General features: G+C 42.7%; 1 protein-coding gene across 4 annotated transcripts in view; it reads right to left on the bottom strand.

Annotated features, from left to right (window-relative positions):
- Positions 1 to 23,836, bottom strand: part of gng7 (guanine nucleotide binding protein (G protein), gamma 7) — a 202,124-nt gene that overhangs the window by 3,137 nt on the left and 175,151 nt on the right. For all 4 annotated transcript variants that reach the window (XM_080212955.1, XM_080212956.1, XM_080212957.1 and 1 more), the window contains one exon: positions 11,180 to 11,300. In XM_080212955.1, coding sequence (XP_080069081.1) covers positions 11,180 to 11,260 — 81 coding nt within the window. In that variant the 5' untranslated portion in view covers positions 11,261 to 11,300. The remainder of the gene's footprint in view (positions 1 to 11,179; positions 11,301 to 23,836) is intronic.

The raw sequence follows: 23,836 nt of genomic DNA, 5'->3' as shown, positions 1-23,836 counted from the left end.
CTGCGATCAAAGTAATAATTTTTTTTCATTTGTATTTGAGTGTGTACAATGTATTGTTGACAAATCATGTGGAAAATGTGGTCATGCGTACTCATGGTTGCATTTGCCAAGTCTCAATATATACAGAGCAAATATTTCACTGTGCTTGCACATAACACCAATTTTACAATGGAAGAGCTGAGATTTTGGAAGTTTATAAAGTGCGCTTTCATAGATATGTGGGTTAAGCTGGTGGATAGCTGAATCATTAAAAAAAGTGTCAAATGTAAGTTAATTGATCTGATTTGAGTGATAGCAGTGATGCTACAATCAACCTCAATGACCTTGACTTGCCTGAGATTCCCTAATGGTCAACAGTCTTCTGAAACTTGCAGTCAATAATCACACATGAATAATAGCTATTTGGTAGTGGAAGGTGATTGGCACAGAGGGAACCACATCCTTGGAGTCTAGAAGGAACTGAATGCCTTCAGGAGGGCAAGGACGAATTCACAAGATGACAGATTTGGAAATGTTTGCGTAATAGTTTGTATTAAAGTTCCACTTATTAGTATAAATAATCAAAACAATTTTTTATAGGAGGCTGTAAATATTTATCAAATATTAGTACAAGTGATTACTGAAAATGAGCTCAGTATGACTGAAGTTGAATTTAAAACAAAGCTTAGCTTAAAAAGAAACAGCCCTACCCTTTAGAAACGTGTCTCTGGTCAGCTCATCATGGGCCAAACTGATCATCTGATAAATATTCCTCCGCCCAGACATCCAAAGTTAATGCAACAAACATGGTGGCAGGAGAAAGCAACAGAGAACTGAAGAAACATCTTGGAAAAAAAACTATACCAATCCAGACATGGAACTTTCCTGTATTGTTTATGCACATTCAGTATTGTAATACAGTAGTTAAATGTTTTATAAAATCAACCCAGTAATTCAGTAATCTAAACAGGAAATTAGTCTTTTACCACTGAAACTTGTTAGTCTGATGCTTGACCAGTAAACAGACAATTATTATTGTGTAAAACTGTTGTATAATAGTAAATAAAAACTACTAGAAATGTTTAGTCAAGTTTTTGTTAAAAGTGCTAAAATAGATATTGATTGAAATTTTCTTCTAGACGTCTTCTAGGGATAGGTACATGAATAGGGAGGGAATAGAGGGAAATGGACCAAATAGGGGCAGATTTTTTTCTTTTGTTTAATTCGAGCATCATGATTGGAGGACCAAAGGGCTTGTTTCTATGCTGTACTTTGACTCATTCAGAAGTTGTGTTAATGATCCATACAAAAGAGGAGGTCTTGATTTTGACACCCAGTATATATAGATAGTTCATCTTAATCAGAATGATACAAGTTTTTTTGCGGGGGGAGGCAGCGTTGGCAGGGGTGTCAAGTCTGGAAAACAGCCAGGGATTCTCTTGTTGACTTGGCTGGATTGCAATTGCTCCACTGTTGAAAAAAGTACTAGGGTGTGTTTGATGTAGAGCAAATGTATTAAGCAGGCAAGAAGATTCTGCCATAACTTAGTGGTAGCAAGTCACATTTGAGTCAGGAGATAATGGGATCAAGCCAGACTATGAATTTAGCAAATAATTTAAACTGATAATTCAGCAAAGTACTGAGGATGTGCTGCACTGCTATCTTTCAGTTGAGATTTATATTGAATCCCCTCTGATTCCATAGTATAGAATGGGGGGAACTCTCCCAGTATTTAGGTCAAGGTTTATAAATTCTGGTCATTTATCTCATGGCTGTTTGCGCCACCTAATTATGCAAAAATTGGCAGCTAAGTGTTTCTGTATCATAAAAATGACTATGCTACAAAAGTACTCGTTGGCTGTGAAGTGCTTTGGGACAACCTGAGGATGTGAAAGGATCTGTACAATCAATTTTTAGTTACATTTTGCTGTTTTTGTATTTGCAATCTGCAGATTAAAGTAGTTTCTCAAAGTGCTTTTTGTCTTCACAGGTTTGAACAGTACTTGCAGGCACAAGACGGAACATATCACCACAGGGTGTTCTGAATTGTTCTTCAACCAGACAGAAAAGAATCTTAGTAGTAAACATGTCTGCCAGACTCCAAATTTCTCCGTCTCTGGCAATGATGATTCACTTGTATATTGAATTTGCCTATGTGTTGGTCCAAGTAATTTTTGCTTGATGTAGGAACTCATGAATGTATGGAATGTATGGAGTGGGTGATCGTAGTGTCTGTAATAAATTGCAAATTGAAAGGAAATATTGATCTGGCTCCCAACCAGTCTGACTACAGTTATGCATTTCCAGTCTGGAAAACCCCTTAAAAATACCGTAGCCAACTCAAATCCAGTATCGATTAAAAAAAAACAAAAGTGGTAGGGGGTTTAATACTTGAAATAATGAATAATGGCAGCAAGATTAAATTAGTTAATGCTATCTCTAAGTTGCTGGAAATAGGAACAGCACTGTAGAACATACAATCCACTTCAACTTTCCTAATTTGCCATGTTCATCTACTTTCTGTCCTCCTGTTCAAAACCTCCAAATTTTGCTGGTGTGTAGGAAGACAGACTTGTGCGAATATAGCATTTGAGACTTAATGATGGCTCAAAGCACTTTATATACTTTTGAAATACTGTTTAATATAGAAAATGCAACAGCTAATTGTGTACAGCAAGGTCTTGTAAGCAGCAACCTTATAATGATCAGACAACGTTTTAAGTGATGTTGACTGAGGGATCAATATCAGCCAGGACACCAGGAATACACTCCTGCTTCTGCCCAAAATAGTACCCTGGGATTTTCTTTTACACCCATCTAAGGGACAGATTGGACTGCAGTTTAAAGTCTCATCTGAATGATGGCACCTTCAACAGCACAAGACAACCTAAATACTGCACACTGGGGTTGAGCTTTGTATCCGCAACCCACAACCCTTTAATCCAGACTGAGAGTGCAACTAACTGAGCTATAGCTGATAACATTTTCGAAGGTTACACTAGGCAATGAGTGTCAGGTGGTTACTTATAGTAACCCTGTATAGCCCTGTAGCCAAACACGATCCTCTCTTCACCTAACATTCATATATCCATTTTACATTTTACAATCAGGGCCAGAGAGAAAAATCATTGGCCCCAATACTTCTCCTGTTTCATATTCCTACTGCAACACCACTATCCCCTCTCCACTGCCTTCCACCCCATCCTGAACTTTCTCCCTTAATTAAGTGCGGCCAGTTGACAAAGAACAAAGTACAGCACAGGAACAGGCCCTTCGGCCCTCCAAACCTGCGCCGATCATGATTCCTGCCTAAAGTAAAACTGTATGCACTTATGGAGTCCGTATCCTTCCAATCTATTCACGTACTTGCCTAGCTGCCCCTGAAATGCCGCAATCGTACCTGTTCCCAACACCTCTCCAGGCAGCGTGTTCCAGACATTCATCACCTGTGTAAAAAACTTGCCTCGCACATCACCACTCAACTTTTGCCCATGCACCTTAAAGCTATGTCCCTTAGTACTTGATCTTTCTACCCGAGGAAGGAGCATCTGACTATCCACTCTCTCTGTCCATGTCATTCAACTTTGTAGACCCCTATCAGTTACCCCTTAACTTCCGTAATCCCAGTGAGAACAAACCAAATTTATCCAACCTCTCCTCATAGTTAATACCCGCCAGACCAGGCAACAGCTTGGTAAACCTCTTCTGTACCCTCAAAGTATCCACATCTTTCTGGTAGTGTGGCGACCAGAATCGTATATAATATGTAGCTGCTTCAACAATTCTTTAAACCTTGACTGTGCCAGTTGAAGTCAACTGGAATGACTTAAGTCAAAAAAGATTTTCTGACTTGAGCAGTTCAAAGAAAAAGCCCCTGGTTGTGACAGTTCTCTTTGGCAACAAAATCACAAAATGACTCCCCCAACAAAAACAAAATATCACCTTACTTACAAATCGATATATTCTGACAATTAGAAACCTCAGGAACCATGCGGAGAGGAAATAAGTTCGAAGTGTCTATTGATGACTTCACTCTCTAATTAAAAACCCATTCACTACATTTATAATATTTCTCCAACGATTTAATCTCTGATAAAAACAAGCACTTGTGTTCATAGCCCCACTACAGAAACTTAACTATCTGGAGCAGTCAACCAAACTAAACTGATAGGCACCCAGTGTGATAATGATAGGTTATGGAATCAGTCGTACAGCACAAATCCTTTGGTAATTCTTAGGCTTCTATCAACAGACGCAGTAATACAGCAAGCACTCATTCAGATTTTAAAAAAATGAAGGCCAGTGGATTTTAATGACAGTTTGACACTTCAAGGGATTTAAACACTGATAGCTTGAGCGATTCAGTGAGTTTATTCACTTTTTATGGTACATTCATATCTACTTTTCACAACCCCAAAGGGCACTTGATCTCTCCCAAAAGAGTACCCTATTTCTTCAAACAACTCCAGTAAATTTAAACCTTTGCCTAAAAAAATGTAAAGCCTACAATCTGACAAATGAAAATTGGATGTTTGCAGGCAGCTGCCTCTGTAAATCACAGATGTGCAAACTGCAACTTGCCCCTGATCCCTCAACCCCATGAAAATAGCAGGCACTGGGTTCAGGCACTTCTACATTTGGGGCTCCGACTCTATTTTGGCTAAGCCTGAGGAGATGCTGCTCAATTGTGTGAAAATTCAGATCCAAAGTATTTGTTTGGTTAAAATGTGTTTTTTGCTTGGCTTAATCATAAATATTGTACTCCAGTGTGGGTTTATTATCTTATTTTCAGATAAAGAACGAAGTGCAAAGGAAATCAGAATTGAGAAAGGGACAACTTGAGGGTCATCATTATATCAACAGCCAGGCTGCTATACAAAGGTGTAGTAATAAACCCAAAAGAGCAAAAAAGTATTGGCCACGATTCTCCTGAGCTGGAACTAAGCACCCATGCCAACAGGAAACCTGGAGGGTTTCATGCTGACATTAGCAGTGGAGAATGCCACCCTGATAGATGCTAATTTCTGCTTAGCATACAGCCCACTGGCCAGTCCCACTTCCCGAATCCAGACTGGCATTTTTAAACTGTGACCCGATCTCAACGCTTGGAGACAGGCCTCCCCTCTGCACAAAAAAAAATGTTAACCCCATACTGACTAGGGGAGCATCAATCCCTCAGAGGGGTATCCTTCCCCATCCCCACAAATAACAGATAACCCCCCTGCCACACCATGCAGACATGTGCATGACAGGCTGTAGTTTTACTACTTCTTTTGCAAACCAGTTGGCTGGAGGATGCTGCTCATTGCTGAATAATTGGTGGTGCTTCCTCAGCCCTCGGGGTCCAATACCTTAAGTCTTCACTTATGAGGGCCTATATGAGAGTCTGCCCACTGTAATCACAGCGTAGGGTGAATAGCAAGGGCCATTCGACTGAGGCTGCAAGCCTGCAAAACTGTACTTAAATGTGTGGTTTTGAATATGCATCAGGTTCCCACCTGCTATGAGTGGGAACCTGATTGGGGCCAACAGCATAGCTTGGGAAGATTGCAATGGGTTTGGTGCTCGGTGTTAAATCCACTTTTCCACTGACTCCTGCCTCTCCGGGCCATCACGATTCATGATCCTAACTAGCAGATCTGAAGAAATCCTTCCATTATTTAGTTCCTAGATCTTTCTAGCAAATCTCTTTTGGCCCAGCTGAATGTGTGTTTTGGAGTTAGCACTAAAACCCATTCTGATGATCTCAGGGGCTGGGAAAGGGAAAGTATCAGCCAGGATTCCTGTTCCTAATTGCTAAAAGGTACCTCCTACTGGAAGTATCTGGAGGTTAGATTGGGGTTCAACTTGGATGGCTCCAAATTGAACAGCAAGTTGATATAATCTGACCAATTTAATAATTGGTTGAATACCAGACAGCCATCACTATTCATGGAACCAAACTCCAGGATCAGTTGTCTTATTTAGAAAATGAGGAGGAAAAGTGATAAAATTAAATAAAAAGTTAGCAGGTTTCAGAAATCAAACCCTGAAAGAGAACAGCAAAGTACAACTGGGACTTGAAATGGTATTCCATGATTCTTTGTTTTAAAAACCTGTCCCCACCACCCATACCAACCCACTTTGCTTTGATTTGAAATACAAACATTGATGTTAACTTTGTCTCTCAACCCTATATTCTGATTGATGTTATTGTGGTATCTGGTTAGCAGTTTTTCAAGATGGACAGAACATAATTTTCAAAACACGCTCAAGTATTCCAGAATTTCTCAATAACAAACCAGTAAACATAATTCTAGATGAATGCAAATTATGGGATGCAAACAGCAATAAAATTTTAAACACAATCCCAAATTATAAAAAAATTGACTTGTTAATTGCTTTAAACACATGGCTGCAGCGTTCAAGCAATAACTTTGCCTTTTACATCTTAATACATGCAGGGAATACAGCGAAGCGAGCAGAATTATGCTTAAAGCTTGATCTGAAATTTTAACTTGCTTCTGCTCAGTTTTTCATTGCTTTGAAAGTTCCAAAATCAATCCTGAAAAACTTTTCCAAACATAGCGATGAACCATGGAACTGAGACTGGATTCAGTGCATAACAGGAAAAGTATTCTGGTCCAAACAAGATCAGCTGTTTGTTGTCGATTATAACTGCACCTGCTAGTACACCCATTTAAATCTTCTGACCTACTTGAAACAAACAGGCACAATAAATCAATAACATCCTGTACGTGCCAATGATGTTTTGTGCTGGTGATAGTTTAATTCCTGTAAATCATATTTAATATTGTCTGAAGTGAAAATATTAGCTCACTGTAACCTCTAATAGCTGACAGCCACTTCACAATAAACACAGCACCTAACTCCCTCCCACATATATAATTTTTGCTTCTGGAAACAACTGACACCATCACTTCAAGCAACTTTTATGTTAACGATGCAGCACCAGAAGAGTGACATTGAGTATTGTTTTCTGACTCCTCCTCCTTAACCCCCTCACCACTCCTGCAGTTAGTTGTCCCATGATGGATGTGGCAAGCCACTGGCAACTGATAGCTACTTCCTGTCCAGCCAAAGCTGATGGATTTTGCATGCTTGCCCATCTTGCTGCCAAGAAGTCAGTGACTTTGGCATGACAGGGAGATCCCAACAGCTGCAGCAGCTGGACAACTCCGCCCATTAAGTGGAATTCCATGGCACATTCAAGCATCACATTCCACATTTTATTATAGTGTGTGTGTCTGGCCATGCCTGGCCATGGTAGTAGCCCAAACGTAAGAGCTGCACACTTTCTGCTACCTCACTCAGTCATGAAAATTCAAGTTGTACAGGAAGCAAAAGTTTATTTCTTACCACTGATAATGCATTGTTGCTGGGATAGAAGAGGAGAATGCCTTCTTAATTTTAGACATCTCTACATCATAGTACCCAGCACAATTCATATACAGTCAAAAGTCGTCAAGTATTTGCTAAGTCCATCTCCAACTAGCATTTCAATAGTGGCCATAATTCTTCCAGGTTTCGGATCCCAATTGTGTATCGCTGTGAATGTCACCTGCTACGTTTATTGTGAAGTGACTTTTCTCTTGAAGGTGTTAACCAATGCTGGGTTACCTCTGTGGTCACCAGTAGAATTCTGCTACCATGTCCAGAGGTCACTCTCATGCATGAGTCAAGACAGCGAACACAGCTGGCTACTGAATACAAATATCATAAACTTCTCTTCATATAAACTTCAAGCAATGGACATTAGATAATCAGCAGCAGTTACTTCATTGTTCACTCCCTAGTTCAATTAAACCATTCCTATTGCTTCCGCAGTTGAAATCAGCTTTTTCTTTAAATATGAGATCTTAAATCTGAGAGAGCAATGAGTGAACCGGGTTTGCATTGCCCAACTACTTGATAGACAGACAGATTACCAATTACAAAGCACCTTTTGTGGCTTCATGTTCTGAAGCATTTTTCAACCAATTAAGCACCTGCAGTCGCTGTTATAATGCAGGAAATAATAGTGCCAATTTGCACATAGTAAGTTCCCACAAAAAGCAATGAAATAAATTACTTAGTTATGTTTTTGTTGGTCTTGGTTGATGAGCAACTGGGACAGCTGCCCTGCTCTTTAAAAAAAGTGCATAATTTTGACATTCGCTTAACCAGCTAACTCCTCAGCAAAGAATGAACTTCCTATTTCAATTTAAATCTATTTCAATTTAAGGGATGGAATTGAGTGTGCAAATGACACCCTTATGTCACTGGGTCTGCATGCTGTTCAGTTTACATGTTTAGTCCATACCAAAAGAAAACCTAAGAGTTAAAACTTGCAAAATTCTGCAGTTAAAATGGCAGCAAAACTAAAGGATTGCCAGAATCCAATCTCCTTTTTTTCCTTCTTGGAAAAGATCCATAATTAAGATTTATAGAAGCACATTTATAAGAATAATCTTTTGCAGAGACGGAAGAAGTTGAATTTGAAATAATTTGCATGATTCAATGGGTGGGATCTACTGTCTAGTTCAGAACACACACTGTTCAGAGTTTGACAGTTACAAGTCATTAACTGGCTCCAGACTCCAGACTGTTATGTGCTACGCCTGCAGGGCTTTGATTTAAATAGACAAATTAAAGTACAGAACCTCAGGAGTCAGGCAATAGAGTTTAAATAAATGTAAAAAAAACAGAAGCTAAAATAAAAAAAACACATTGCCCTATGATTGCTAAAAATATTACTCTGAAGAGCATTTCTGGTGACAGGAGTAAACATTAATCTCTTGTGACTGGCACTGACCCAAACAAAGAAACAAAGATTCCTTCATGCAAAAGCTGCAGAAAACACAAGATTGCATTTCAAGAAATGCAGTGTAGATGGAAGGGGGCTTAAGCAAAATGCAATACTTGATTGTGCAAAAATACAGTTTGCACTCAAGTGCACTGGCTGTAAATGTGATTTAATTGTAACTTTCAAAAAATAACTATACTTGAAAATGAAAAATATTTCAGGGCCACAGAAAAAAGAGCATGGGAGTGAAACTTAACTGTACAGCTGTTTTACAAAGCTGGCAAGGCATGATGGACCTAGTGGCAATTCCAATGCTGTATGTTTGCATGATTCCAAGTCAGGATTCAATTTCTGCCCATGCACTTGGAAATTAATTCAATCATCTGTTCACCCAGCCATTCTCCGGCATACCCTCCTAGTTTCTTCTAATTCTCTTACTGCATGCATGAGTAGATACTGAGTCCTTGCATAAATTAAATCCACACTGGGGTGTAACTCAACCTATGTGAAGAAGCAGAGTATTGCGGAAACTGATATTCAGTGGGTGAAAAAAGTCTGCATTAGAACTGCAATTCAGTTTGCATGCAAAAAACCCATGGCTCAGATCTCCGGTTTCCAGGTGGTCTGTACCCTCAAGGTCCCCAAAAGATGTGTTGGCAGACTGCTCTAAAGTTCCAACTCAAGGACTCTGCAGGAATTGCTTGGGAAGTTTCAACTTCCACTGGGAAATTACCTTTTATCTGAGATCCTCGAACACTGAGTTGGGGGAAGAAACTTTGCTGGTTCCAACTCGTTCAGTAAAATAATTGCCCAGGAAAAGTTGTAAGGTTTAAAACTAGTTCAGTTCTAACTCTGGGAAACTGTACCAGTGACCTCTGACTCCCCATTGGAGTTGCTGATAACCCCCAGTTGGCCACTCATTGTTTCCCCCAAGCTTCATCACTGACCCCACAACCAATCCCGACCACCCACTTGATGCTTTCAACTACCGACCCCCATTACTAGCACTCTCTCTTGATCAACCGCCACCCCAATCTCTCAACTACCCGACCAATTCCCTACTTCCCCCACCATTCTACTAGCAACCCACCAAAACCCAATCCTCTACCACTCTCTATCACCCTGGCTAAACTCTTGAATGCACCCTTCTGGCCTGCTCCACAACTACTCCCTTCTTTCTGCCCGACCACTCTGCTAGTGCCCCCATTAGTCCCCCAGCCCAAGTATCTGACCTATCACATGTCCCAATCCACCCACCTTACACACTTAGTTTCTCAAGGTGGTTTCAGGGCATTTAAACATATGGTATACAGCAGTTGGTGCTTTCAAAAAAAGGTGGTGTGGCTTGGCTTCCCTGAAGTTTTCACACTACGAGGAAGGGCTGTATGTTCCACATTTTGGAGATCTGGGTGAGGAATGTGGAGCTCTGGCGCAAAGTAAACAAATAGGAGCAGGGTGGCAATCCAATGATCATGGCCACTTCTCGAAAGATTTGACCCAATGGTTTAGCTAATATGCAATTCAAAGTGAAGAACTCAGCTAAGCAGACAAGAGGAGATCCATGCTCTATCCTCTAACTAAATAACATTCCTGAACCATTCATCAGCGCGAGTTGGTGTCAATAGAGGGGCTTGGATTTTAGGGAGAAAAGAATGAAGAGTGCAGCAAGCACAATAATCACTCATTTCAATTCAAAACTGTTTGAGCTGTAGGCTCTATTAATGACTCCACCCATTCTTCCAATGAAGATCTGAGCCATATAAATCAGAAAGGCTGCCAGGTTGATCCTCACCTCTGAATTACAGATCTCAATCGCAGCAGAGGCTCTACAACTGGCTTTTAATTTGACAATAATAATGAAAATCAGCCAGGATTCCATTTTGATCATCCAGTGCCTCTTAATTGGAAGATCTCAGGAGAGCTTGATTACATCTCAGCTATGATATTCCTGAATTCTATTGTAAAATGGCATATTAATAGTGGCCATTGGATAAAATACCAACAGAATGTGAATAAGAGCAGCATTCCAACACAGCTCTGCATTAAGAGAAGGAAAATTGATAATAAAGACAAATAAAAACCACAACTCTCTTTCTACAAGAAGTGCTTTGAATGCTTGAAATCTGCAACAAAAATGATGGATATACTCAGCAACTCTGGAAGTATCTGTGAAGGAAAAAAGACTTCATGTTTCAGGCTAGTAACATGACAATGGATTACAGATTTGAAGAAGGGTAATCAACCTGAAAGGCTTGCACTGTTTCTCTTTCCATAGCTGCCGCCTGACCTACTGAAGATTATTTCCTGGGATTTATTTGCTTTTATTTTTCTTGCTCAAATTCACTGCACTTTGATTCTCTTAACTTGATCTAATCCATTCATAAGATCCTTCCTGCTCTCCTCAAACCATCTCACCTTGATTCTCTCAATGCCTGCTTCAATCCTCAGTTGTTCCACCAGTTTCCGTGCTTGTGCTATATTGTTAGTTGTTGACATTGTTTGCCATCTATTCTAGGCCAAGGCCAAACCAAGGTTGCTGTTGGAGAGAAACAAAAACATGTCAGATTTTTCTAGTAGATTTAAACCACCAGAACTTCTAAGATTTGCAATCGCAGTTTTCAGTTCCATTGCCCTTTTTTTGAAAGAAACACGCAATTTGAAAAGTTATCAAACTATCAAAGTTGCAGTATTTAATGACTAATTTGATTCAACTTAATAATCCTATTTTTCCACAGAAGTCCTTGTGATGATCCTAAATAATTCCTCTTTAGCTCTTCACTGGCTAATTATATTTACTAAAACTATCAGCACTACATTCAAGCTGCTGTGAGGTTCTGTAGAAAAGGTTTACTTCAATCAAAACAACAGACTGAATTTAGTATAGGCAGAAGTTCCAATGCTAGAACTGAAAACAGGAAGAGATTCTGCTTTGGTTGACGGTAAGACACAGGGAGGCATATTCTTGGTGGTGGCCAATGAAGTAACTGCATCCAATTAAGGATAATGACTTGCCACCCAGTGTCCAGAGGGCCAACAGTTCAGCAATTCTGTGGCTGTAACACCAACAGAAGGCACCTCAATGCTTGACAGAAGATAGCCCCTGGCCATTGGCAGCATTGTTATCACATGAACGATCATTACCTTCAGGAAATGAGGATGGACCAGGAGATGCCCAAAGAGTGCCCTGTCCTGCCCTGGAGCCCAACAGGAATCTGCATGGTTTCACTGTGCAGTCTCCCTATGGCAGTGGGTTGTTGGGCAGGCAACCAATTTGTCAACTTTCCCACCACTGACAAAATGGTGGGAAGGAACTGGGTTGCCCTCCATTTTTGTGTCATCCTGCCAGCTTTCCTGTTTCTCAGCCTACTGCCAAGGGAATGGTAAAATTACAGCCAACATCTTTTGCTTCCAGAAAGCCAGGCTGGTCAAGGCCTCAGATTGCTCTTTGACATTGCCAAAATAGCCCAAGATTGTCAGAAAAGGTACCCAAATTACATTCTTCTCTTTCACCCATGATAAAGTGCTTGTTCATCCCATTTTATCTGACCCTCAGCCTCCCCAGAATAATAAGTACAATCCTTTGCCAGGTAGACGACAAACTGAAAAAACAAAAAAAATTTGCAATGGTTGTGTTAAACATTGGATTTAAAAGTAGCTCATCTCAGAATCTAATCTATTGGGCCAGCCAAGCATTTTTGTACCCAAAGACATTAAAGAATCCTGTTTTTTTTTACTTGAACAACAAAAACAGAAAATGCTGGTAAATCTCAGCAGGTCTGAAACCATCTGTGGAGAGAGAATAGAGCCAAAAGTCAGGATGCCCCTTCGTTATAGCTGAAGACGAGGCAAAAAGGAGACAAGTTAAAGGAGAAATTGCTGAGTGAGAGAACAAGTTCAGACAGGTGGAGGAAAGTAGTCATGAATGGGGATTTTCGGTGTAGAGGGATTGGACATTCATGATTAGGAGTCGGCAGTTTGGGCCAGGGCACTGGAAGTTGCACAGGACATCAGAGGGATCGTGGATGCAGATGGGACTGGACAAAAAGGAACGAGGATGGAGTTAAGAAGAAAGAATACAGTCACTGTTTCTTTCTCCACAGATACTCTCTGACCTGCTGGGATTTTCCAGCATTTTCTGTTTTTGTTTCAAATGCCAGCATCCGCAATATTTTGCCTTCACCTTTTTTCTAAAAAAACTTCATTTGGAATATTCTACAAGCAGACAACTATAACTGAATATTTTTCATTCCATTTTCTAATCATAAATGATCAAAAAAGCTGTCATAAAGTCTTGTTATGAGCTTGTTAATATAGAATAATCAAATGTTTGTAAATGAACCAATATTTACTTGCATGATTTTTAATGCAAGTAAATGACTGGTGCTATTTTAATTCAGATGCCATGATATGGTTAATTGTGAGCCAGTACTTGGGCTTGCACTGTTAAATCGAGTTCCCGCTTCCTTGCAGCAACCTTGTAAAGCCAGTCTGCGTGGGTCAACCTCTATACCACTTTAATTATTAAAGGAAGCCAAATGAAATAATGCCAAATGTTGAAAGCATTTGATGAATGTCCAGTGTCCCAGGAACTGACATGTACCAACATAAAAGCGGCTGATAATAAAACTCTCCCTTTCTTCCCCACTAAAGAAAATTCTAACACTGGGATAAAGTAATTTTTAAGGTTTGGTGTGGTATTGTAATGTGTTGAAAATGGAGTGCCAAGCAGTGGCAATCCTCCAACTCTGTTGAACCCATAGTGTAAGGGCACTGTTGCAGAAGAAAGGGAAATAAAGAGGCTTGATTATCCTTGGACTGCTGTGTCCTCCTAGAATAGTGAAGGACAACCTAATCAAGCAAGTGGGCCGCATGAATGGTCCTCCTTCATCTCAACAGACTGCAAGATTGAGATCGGACTTGTTCACTATGTTCCTTGAATAAGATTGAATACATGTAATGCGCACTGAATACTTCATAAGTCACAGAATGCTGAATCATTCATTAATTAATAGATCTGTCTTCAACTTTGTGGCAAATGCAAAACAAATATTTACACTTGATTGGATGTAGAGGGAGTGCACGGCTCTCCTAGTCAAATGTTGTGTACAACGGGCACACACTTCACTTCATGATCCCTTGCTTTATGGTGTGCATCACTTCAGTCACAGTAGGAAAAACAGCTTTGCGGATGGAAACCATTGGAATGTGGCAACTCTGCATGTGGGCAACAGTCTACAAAATGTTTCATGAACCACACTCTGAACTCTGATGAGCCGCATGTTGCCCCTCTGCTGCAGGCTGCCTACCACTGTCCTGGAAGCAAATTTACAGTATCTTATGTAAGAGACATAGATTATTAGATGGCTTGACAAAGCATGTAACCTAAGGAAGCCAAAGGAGCTGGGGAATAAATTAAAGACTTCAGATTGTAATAAGTCATCTCTTCACTAGGCTTCATATACGAAGTAATTAAATATATGCTATTAAATTGGGTACAGTGGAGCACTTGACTCACTATTAACTGTGTTCTCTGTTCAAATACATTTGGTATTTTACACAAATTTTCTGGTTTTAAGTCAAAAAATATTCTTTTTAAACAGAAATCAAACCATTGAAATTTGGACCTTCATTTTATTGTACCTTGTGCATAAATGCTTCCACAACTGGTTCACAGATTGAACAGTCATGTTGGCACTCCTGTTACTATGGCAGCCTAAGTTGCCCTGAGCAGTTTCATAATCAAGAGAAAAATACAGTATAACAGTAGAGTTGATTTTTTTTTAAACAAAACGTGTTGGGCACATTACCCTATATACAGTCAGAGACTTACAGCATGGAAAAAGGCCCTTGAGCCCAACTTTTAAACTCCTAAGTTAGTCCCAATTGCCTGCATTTGGCCCATGTCCCTCTACACCCATCTTACCCATGTAACTGTCTAAAAGCTTTTAAAAAGACAAAATTGTACCTGCCTCTATTACTACGTCTGGCAGCTTGTTCCAGACGTTCACCACTCTGTGAAAAAATTGCCTCTCTGGATACTTCTGTATCTCTCCCCTCTCACCTTAAACCTTTGCCCTCTTGTTTTAGATTCCACACATTTGGTAAAAGATGTTGACTATCTAACTGATCTATGCCCCTCATTATTTTATAATTTTATAAGATCATCCCTAAGCCTCCTATGCTCCAGAGAAAAAAGTCCCAATCTATCCAGTGTCTCCTTATACTCAAACCATCAAGTCCTGGTGGTATCCTAGAAAATCTTTTCTGCACCCTTTCTAGTTTAATAATATTCTTTCTTTAATAGGGTGACCAGAACTGTATACAGTATTCCAAGTGTGGCCTCACCAAGATGCCCCAACTTCTTTATTCATTCAATGTTCTGACCAATGAAACCAAGCATGCTGAATGCCCTCTTCACCACTTTGTCCATCTGTGACTCCACTTTCAAGGAGCTATGAATCTGTACCCCCAGATCTCTTTGCTCTGTAACTCTCCCCAATACCCTACCATTAACTGAGTAAGCCCTGCCCTGGTTCAATCTACCAAAATGCATCACCTCACATTTATCCAAATTAAACTCCATCTGCCATTCGTCAGCCTACTGGCCCAATTACCAAGATCCCATTGCAATCTGGGATAACCTTCTTCAATATCCACTATGCCACCAATCTTGGTGTCATCAGCAAACTTATTAACCATGCCTCCTATATTCTCATCCAAATCATTAATACAAATGACAATTAAGAGTGAAATTCAGTGGAGTACAATTCAGTTGGTGTTGTAATTTTGCTTGAAGAAATGTGTCAGGATATAATAGTCTCATCCCGAGTATTTATGCATCAACTGAAAAGCTGTTTAAATACAAAGTCTTGAGAAACTGGTTATATTTTACATTTTTCCTCTGGAGCAACAGCTGGAGATGCAATTGGGAATCCTCGCGTTATCTTGGCCAAGTGACCACTATTCATTTGTGGATTACAACAGTGAACAACAGGCTACTCATAGGATCATACTGGACAGAAAAGAGTACATTCAGTGAGGAGCTCAGTGAACCTCATGATGGGATAGACAGGAAGTCACCTGCCCTGCTTTTATCTCATGGGGTTGAAGTTCCCAATGTTGTATTTAAATGGAACCCAGATAGAAATTCAATGCAAGCCAGTAATTATGTATTACTCCTCCAGAGTCCGTGTGGCTGCAGCTCTACTGGAGAAGCTGGCACATGTCAGCAACCACATTCTGGGCCATAAGTGCCTGTGGTATTGCATTTCACTCATCTCCAGATAAAAACACTGCCTGCAAGGTGGAAACAATGCACACACTTAGCTAGCATCTTGGCCTTCTTGCTGCCCTGTTACCTCTTTCTGCCCGGGTCCTTGCTCTTTGTTGACCTGTAATAGACCCTCCTCCTCAGCTGGATGACGGCCATCACTAAAGCAGGTTGTCTGCTGCCTGCATCATGAATGCCTCAGTGGATGTGTGAACGAATTGAAAGATACATTAAATGAGTGCGTCCTTTACAGGTTTCCCTCCATCTCAAAGCTAACAGGCAAGTGTTAAGCCCTTCACCCGATGTCCATCTAGACATAGCATCCCCTACCAAGCTGTTAAACAAAGAACAAAGAACATCCCAGCACGGGAAACAGGCCCTTTGGCCCAACGAGCCCGCGCCGCCGCATCTTTCCACACCTACCCTGCCCTGTGTGTATGTGAGTGGAACCCCTAATGTAGCCAGATTCAGGGGAGAATAGTGTCAATTTGGTACACCAATCAGCCTAAGAGCACATCTTTGGGGTGTGGGAGGAAACCGGAGCGACCAGAGGAAACCCACGCAACCACAGGGAGAATGCGCAAACTCCCACAGACACAGGCCCAAATCCATGTATCTGCACAGCTAGCAGTGATAGTCACTGAGCTGTTGCGGTGCCCATCTGCTGGTCCAGGATTAAGCACACACAACAACACGAAGTACTAGGCCACTCCCGGAACCTCCAAGAGCAGCGCACGCACGACCCACCGTGTGCATGCCCCTCGTTTGACAACAAGGTGGACCGACCCTGTGGAATAAAAAGACAATACGTTAACATATAATACTACATTTCCGGTGTCGTCCCGAGGCTCTGACTCTATTTAATACCCTCTGCTATAACCCTCCATCCTTGCTTCGCTCATGTGTCTAAGTAAACCTTAAACAAGTCCAATGTGCCTGCCTCCACCACCCTACTCGGTAGCGCGTTCCATACCCCCACAACCCTCTGCGTGAAAAACCTTCCTCTCATATCCAAATTATACTTCTCCCCCCTCACCCTTAGATCGTGACCTCTCGTAATTGTCCCCAATCTAGGGAAAAGCCTACCACTGTTGACTTTATCTATTCCCTTCAGTATTTTATATACCTCTATCATATCCCCCCTTAATCGCCGTCTTTCTAAGGAGAAGAGCCCCAGTTTCTCCAACCTTTCCTCGTAACTCAGTCCTTCCATGCCAGGCAACATCCTGGTAAACCTCCTCTGCACCCTCTCCAGGGTCTCCACGTCCTTCCGGTAGTAAGGTGATCAGAACTGGACGCAGTACTCCAAATGCGATCTAACCAACGTTCTGTACAACTGAAGCATTAGACGGCAGCTCTTATACTCTATACCCCTTCCTATAAAGGCTAGCATTCCATAAGCTTTCTTCACAACCTTCTCTACCTGTGTCGACACCTTCAGAGAGTTGTGCACCTGCACTCCCAGGTCCCTCTGTATCTCTATACTCTTAATCGGTCTACCTTTTATCACATAACTCCTCCCTGCATTATTCCTTCCAAAATGCATCACCTCGCATTTGTCAGGATTAAATTCCATCTGCCATCTATCTGCCCAATATACCAACCTATCTCTATCCTGCTGTGTCACCTGACAGTCCTCCTCAGTATCTGCCAATCCTACCATCTTGGTGTCATCCGCAAACTTGCTGATCACACCACGTACGCCCTCTTCCAAGTCGTTTATATATACTACAAAGAGGAGGTGTCCCAGTACTGAGCCCTGCGGCACACCACTGGTGACTGGCCTCCAGCCAGAAAAGGTCCCCTCGACAACTACTCTGTCTCCTATTTCCCAGCCAGTTTTCGATCCACCTAGCTACCTGTCCTTGTATCCCATGTGCCTTAACCTTTTCTACCAGCCTACCGTGAGGGACTTTGTCAAACGCCTTACTGAAATCTATATAGATGACATCAACGGATCGCCCATCGTCAGCCGTTTTTGTCACCTCCTCGAAGAATTCCACCAGATTCGTAAGGCAAGACCTCCCCCGAACAAAGCCATGTTGCGTATCCCTAATCAGATCGCAACGCTCCAAATGCTCATACATCCTATCCCTAATAATTTTCCTACCACCGATGTCAAACTCACTGGTCTATAATTACCAGGGTTATCTCTACTACCCTTTTTAAACAGCGGTACCACATTAGCTACCCTCCAGTCTTCTGGGACCTCACCTGTGTCCAAAGAGACAAAGATTTGCGTCAGAGGCCCAGCAATTTCATCTTTCACCTCCCTAAGCAGCCTGGGATAAATACCGTCAGGCCCCGGAGCTTTATCCGTTTTTATGCTACCTAAAAACCTTAGCACTTCCTCCCTCGTAATGGATATTTCCTTCCACTGATCTACAGCTCCCTCCAAGACACTACACGACACCAATCCCCTCTCCTTCGTGAATACCGATGCAAAGTATTCATTCAGGATCTCCCCCATTCCCTCAGTCTCGATACATAGCTCCCCTCCTTTGTCCCTAAGAGGAGGAATTTTCCCTCTAACCACTCTCTTGCTCCTAATACAAGAGTAAAATGCTTTTGGATTTTCCTTAATCCTATCAGCCAAGGCCATTTCATGCCCTCTTTTCACCCTTCTAACTCCCCTTTTTAACTCCCTCCTACTCTCTCTATATTCCTCCAGCACACTCTCCGTTCCCAGTTGTTTCGACCTAACATATGCCTCCCTCTTCTTCATGACCAAGTCTTCTATACCCCCTGTAATCCACGGCTCTCTAATCCTGCCTTTCCCATCCTTCCTCTTTACCGGCACATGCCTTTCCTGCAACATTTTCAGTTTGCCCTTAAAAACCTCCCACTTACCAACCGTGGACTTGCCAGCTAACAACCTCTCCCAATCAGTGTTGTTCAGCTCCCTCCTAATCTGACTATAGCTCGCCTTCCCCCAGTTCAGAACCCTCCCCTTCGGACGGCACTCATCCCTTTCCATTTTTATCCTAAAGTAGACGGACTTGTGGTCACTGTTAGCCACATGTTCACCTACCTCAACCTCAACCACCTGCCCTGGCTCATTTCCCAGCACTAAATCCAGTATAGCCCCCACCCTAGTCGGGCTAGTTACGTACTGCTCTAGGGACCCTTTCAACACACACTTTACAAACTCCTCTCCCTCCGTACCCCCAGCTCTAGGCACCTTCCAATCCACTCCAGGAAGATTAAAGTCACCCACTACAACCACCTTATTCTTTCTGCACCTATCTAAAATGCCTCTGCAAATACCTTCTTCCACTGACCTCGGGCTGTTGGGTGGCCTATAGAATAGCCCTAGCATCGTAATCTCTCCCTTTTTATTCCTCAACTCCACCCACAGCGACTCAATCCTTAACTCCTCCATATTGTCCTCCCTCTGCACTGCTGTGATGTGCTCCTTTACTAACAATGCCACCCCACCACCTCTCTTCAACCCTCCTCTATCACACCTAAAACACTTATACCCAGGAACATTCAGCTGCCAATCCTGCCCTTCACGTAACCACGTCTCCGTTACTGCCAACATCTAACTTTCTCACAAACATCAAGGCCCTAAGCTCATCCGTCTTACCCGTCACACTCCTCGCACTGAAACAGACGCAGTCCAACCCACTAGTGCCTCTCAGAACCTCCTTCTCCCTGATAATTTTCCTTTCACCCAAACCTACCCTATCACCCAACTCACTCCCGACCCCAGTGTCTAATGAGCTATCAGTCACATCCCCAACCCCCTCCCTATTAGTTTAAACCCTGGCTAAACACTCCAGCTAACCTCCCTGCTAAGGCATTTGTCCCTCTCCCATTCAAATTTTCCCCATCCCTCCTATACAGTTACCCTTCTCTCACAAATACCTCCCAGTGGTCTACAAAAGTGAAGCCCTCTACCTTGCACCAATCCCTCAGCCATGCATTCAGCTGCATGATCTTGTTATTCCTAGCCCTACCGGTACTAGGCAGCAGCCCAGAGAATGCCACCCTGGAGGTCGTGCTCTTCAGTTTGCACCCCAACTCCCTAAATTGCCTACGTACATCTGCCCTATTCCGCCTTCCTACGTCCCTCTCCCCTGCGTGTATTATTACCTCTGCCTGGGTCCCCTCCCCTTTCAAAATTTCCTCTATCCTTTCCGTTATGTCCTGTACCCCTGCTCCAGGGAGGCAGACCACCATCCTGGAGTCACGCCTCTGCCCACAGAACCTCCTGTCGATTCCTTTGACCTTCCCATCCCCTACCACTATCACATTGCCAGCTCCCTTCTGTCCCTCTAAGTCATTCTGGCCCTCCTGTCTATCCTTTTGTGCCCCTGTCGATGAACCTTGGGGAGCCACTGGGGAGGTCTGAGGACCAGGACTATTCTTCTTCTTCCTCTTGACAGTTGTCCACCCATCCTGCTCCTCAGCCCCTGGGATCTCCTCTTGCTCATGGTTCCTAGCCATTAACTCTTCATTTTCCCTAACCAGAAACGCATCCTCTAGTTGCCTGACCCGGGCCCTTAACCGCTGCAACTCTAAACACTTAACACAGATGTGGACCCTCGGGAGACGTGATGCCTCCAAGAACTCCCACATGTGGCACCTAACACAGCTTATGTTCCTCCCCATAGCCCCTGCCATGTCCCAACCTCCCTTGGGTTTGTATGTGTCAAAACGCAACCTGGGAAAGATAGAAACTGCAACTCACCTTCTCTAAGCTTGCTCTCGCCTAAGCCCAGCGAGCCAAAGCCGTTATAACTCTCACTCAGCTCCCCACTCACTCCGCTGCCTGCTCCCGATGCTGCCCGCTGTCTATCATTACCTTCTTTTTATACCCCCCGCTCTCCCTTCCCGACAATCCCCTCGCCTAACTTCCGGTACGGAAGTAAAATACACACACAAACCCCGCGAACTGGAAGTGCAGTCAGAAAGTGATTCCAAGTAAATCCAACACTCACCAAAGCCACCAGGTACACTGCTCCGAAGAACAATGAGGTGGATCCATGGGTGAGTATCAGATTTATACCCCCCACTCCCCCTTCCCGACTATCCCCTCGCCTAACTTCCGGTACGGAAGTAAAATACATACACAGAAACCCCGCAAACCGGAACCGCAGTCAGAAAGTGATTCCAAGTAAATCCAACACTCACCAAAGCCACCAGGTACACTGCTCCGGAGAACATCCTGGAGGATGAGATGAGCGTTCCTTCCATTCATATATGAACGCCTAAAAAGGCAATGCTCTTTGTGCAGGGTTATGAAAGCTGTGTGCAAGAAACCTCAAGTGGATATCTTACTGTTTGTCTTCCCTACTCTTGAAATTCTACAGGCGATTGCCTTGGCAGTACAGAAAGACTAACAAACTGCATGATCACATGTCAGCCATGGCCAATCATCCAGAAGGATTAATGTTTGGTGTTGCAAGTTAGCTTCCCTCCACCAACCATGCCCCTTGGAGGCATCCATCTCAGTTCCTGCCTCTAAGTGTAACTAATGACAAATGGCACAGAATGCTGGGATCGCGGTACGATTAGATCCATGAGTTAAGAATGCACCTGCTGCAATCCTAGTTCACCACAGAGAGATCACAAGCGAGCATCGCTGACATTCAGCTGCCTCATAATTATTAGTGTCCCTTTAGTCAGCCACGTGCTAATCTTGAATTTCAAGAAAAAAACTCAAAGATTCTCCACCCATTTTGAGGGATCTGACTAACTGCATGGTCAAAAGTAGGGAGGTCTTGCTGCAGCTGTATAGGGCATTGGTGAAGCCGCAGCTGGAGTACTGTGTGCAGTTTTGGGCGCCGCACTTACGCAAGGATATTTTGGCCTTGGAGGGAGTGCAGAGGAGGTTTACTAGGCTGATACTGGAGTTGAGGGGGTTGAGCTATGAGGAGAGGCTGAATAAACTAGGCTTGTACTCGTTAGAGTTTAGAAGAATGAGGGGAGATCTCATTGAGACATACAAGATGATGAATGGGATGGATAGGATAGAGGTGGAGAGACTCTTCCCGCTCAGAAAGGACAGTAGGACTAGGGGGCACAGCCTCAAGATAAAGGGGGGGGCGGTTTAGAATGGAGTTGAGGAAGAACTTCTTCACTCAAAGGGTGGTGAATCTCTGGAATTCTCTGCCCGTTAGTGGTGGAGGCTGCCTTGCTAAATATTTTTAAGACGTGGGTTGATGGGTTTTTGATAAGAGAGGGGATTAAGGGTTATGGGGAGAGGGCGGGAATGTGGAACTGATCCACGACAGATCAGCCATGATCTTATTGAATGGCGGGGCAGGCTCGAAGGGCTAGATGGCCTACTCCTGCTCCTATTTCTTATGTTCTTAAAAATGGTGCACATCACCTTTCAAACTCACTCCACAATCTTCTACCCTTCCTCTTCCCCATCACCACAGACACATCCTACATCGCCCCTTACCCTCTTCCCATTACCCTGGACCCTTTCACAATCCACCTCCAGAAGACTTTCCTCTCTTCAGAGAGGACACCCATTACTGTCCCCATCCATGCCCGCCCTGACCTCACTTGTTCTTATCTGAGCCACTTGTCTTGTCCCCCTCTGAGACCCTTCTGGTGAGACCTTCACTTACCAGGCTCTCACCCTGGAACTACTACCGTATCACATCCCACTCCTAGGCAGGAATCAAACCCAGGTCCTTGGTGTATAGACACCAGTGCTCATGTCAATCTCTCTTGTCCAGCTTTGTTGCAGTGATTGTTAATGGACTCAAAGTTTTGTGATGTCCCCAAGAAGGAAAACGCAACATTTACACTCCTCAAAGTAATGGAAGAGATGAAGCTTGCCAAGTGTACGCCACTTTTGTAAGTGTAAAGCTGAACTTCCTAATTTCCCAGTAGCGGGCAACTTAATTAGGAGGGGGAACTTAATTCTGGCAAGGTGACCTTTTAGTGATCTCTCATGAGATTCTAATACGTGCAGAGTTCCTGACGTTGTTCATCAGGATGAGCAACCTGCCTTTAACCTGTCTTGAAGGTCTGGAAAACAGTGTTCCCACCATCAGGGAACATTTTTTGCTTCATGCCAAATTAATTGCCCCACCAGCCAGGATTCCCACTGCTGGAAGGAGCTGAAAATGCTGCCATACATGTATTCAACCCCATCTGAGATCAGATAAATTACCAACTGCCAGAGATACAACTTCTTTGTCTCAACCACTGTTCAGATTAAGTTTGTGAAAGGTGATTTTAGTTCGAGAAATCTTGCGTCATACTCCTCTTAACTATAGTATTTAATAATTTCTTCATGAACAAACAGGATAATGTGCCAGATTTTAAAAATGACTTGTTTTAAAAATCAAGTTACATAAAAATACACCTGCCTTGATTTCTGAGAAAAAGAAGCTGCAGTTGCTTGTTAATACTTACATTGCCTTTCTTGTTAAAATAATGAATAGATATTAGTGTCCAGAAGTGATATGGAATAACTCATGCCAATAAAAACAAATGTTCATGTGACTTAAAATGTATTAAAGCCACAAATCCAGGTCAGCACTTAAAACTGCAGAGTGATATTCTAGTCTTTCTGTAAACATGTTTTTTTCCGCCAAAGGCCCCCAGATGTTTTATTACCTTTTCATTTTGGAGAACAGATATCAACTAACCTCCACCAGAGGCAGTTATAAGACACATTCATCTCTCCTTTGGAGATAGCTCTCCATGCATAGTTCTGGGAAGAAAACTAAGCCACGGGTCCTATTAATGAAGATTGACCCCAGCTAGAAAGCACGCTTGCATGATCAGGACCAAACCGAGGTCAGATGCTCCTCCCCGTCATTTCAGTAAGC

Source organism: Carcharhinus amblyrhynchos, chromosome 26, assembly GCF_965287045.1.
Source record: "Carcharhinus amblyrhynchos chromosome 26, sCarAmb.v2.hapA, whole genome shotgun sequence".
Taxonomy (NCBI): Eukaryota; Metazoa; Chordata; class Chondrichthyes; order Carcharhiniformes; family Carcharhinidae; genus Carcharhinus; species Carcharhinus amblyrhynchos.
This window is presented reverse-complemented; position numbering and strand designations above follow the sequence as displayed.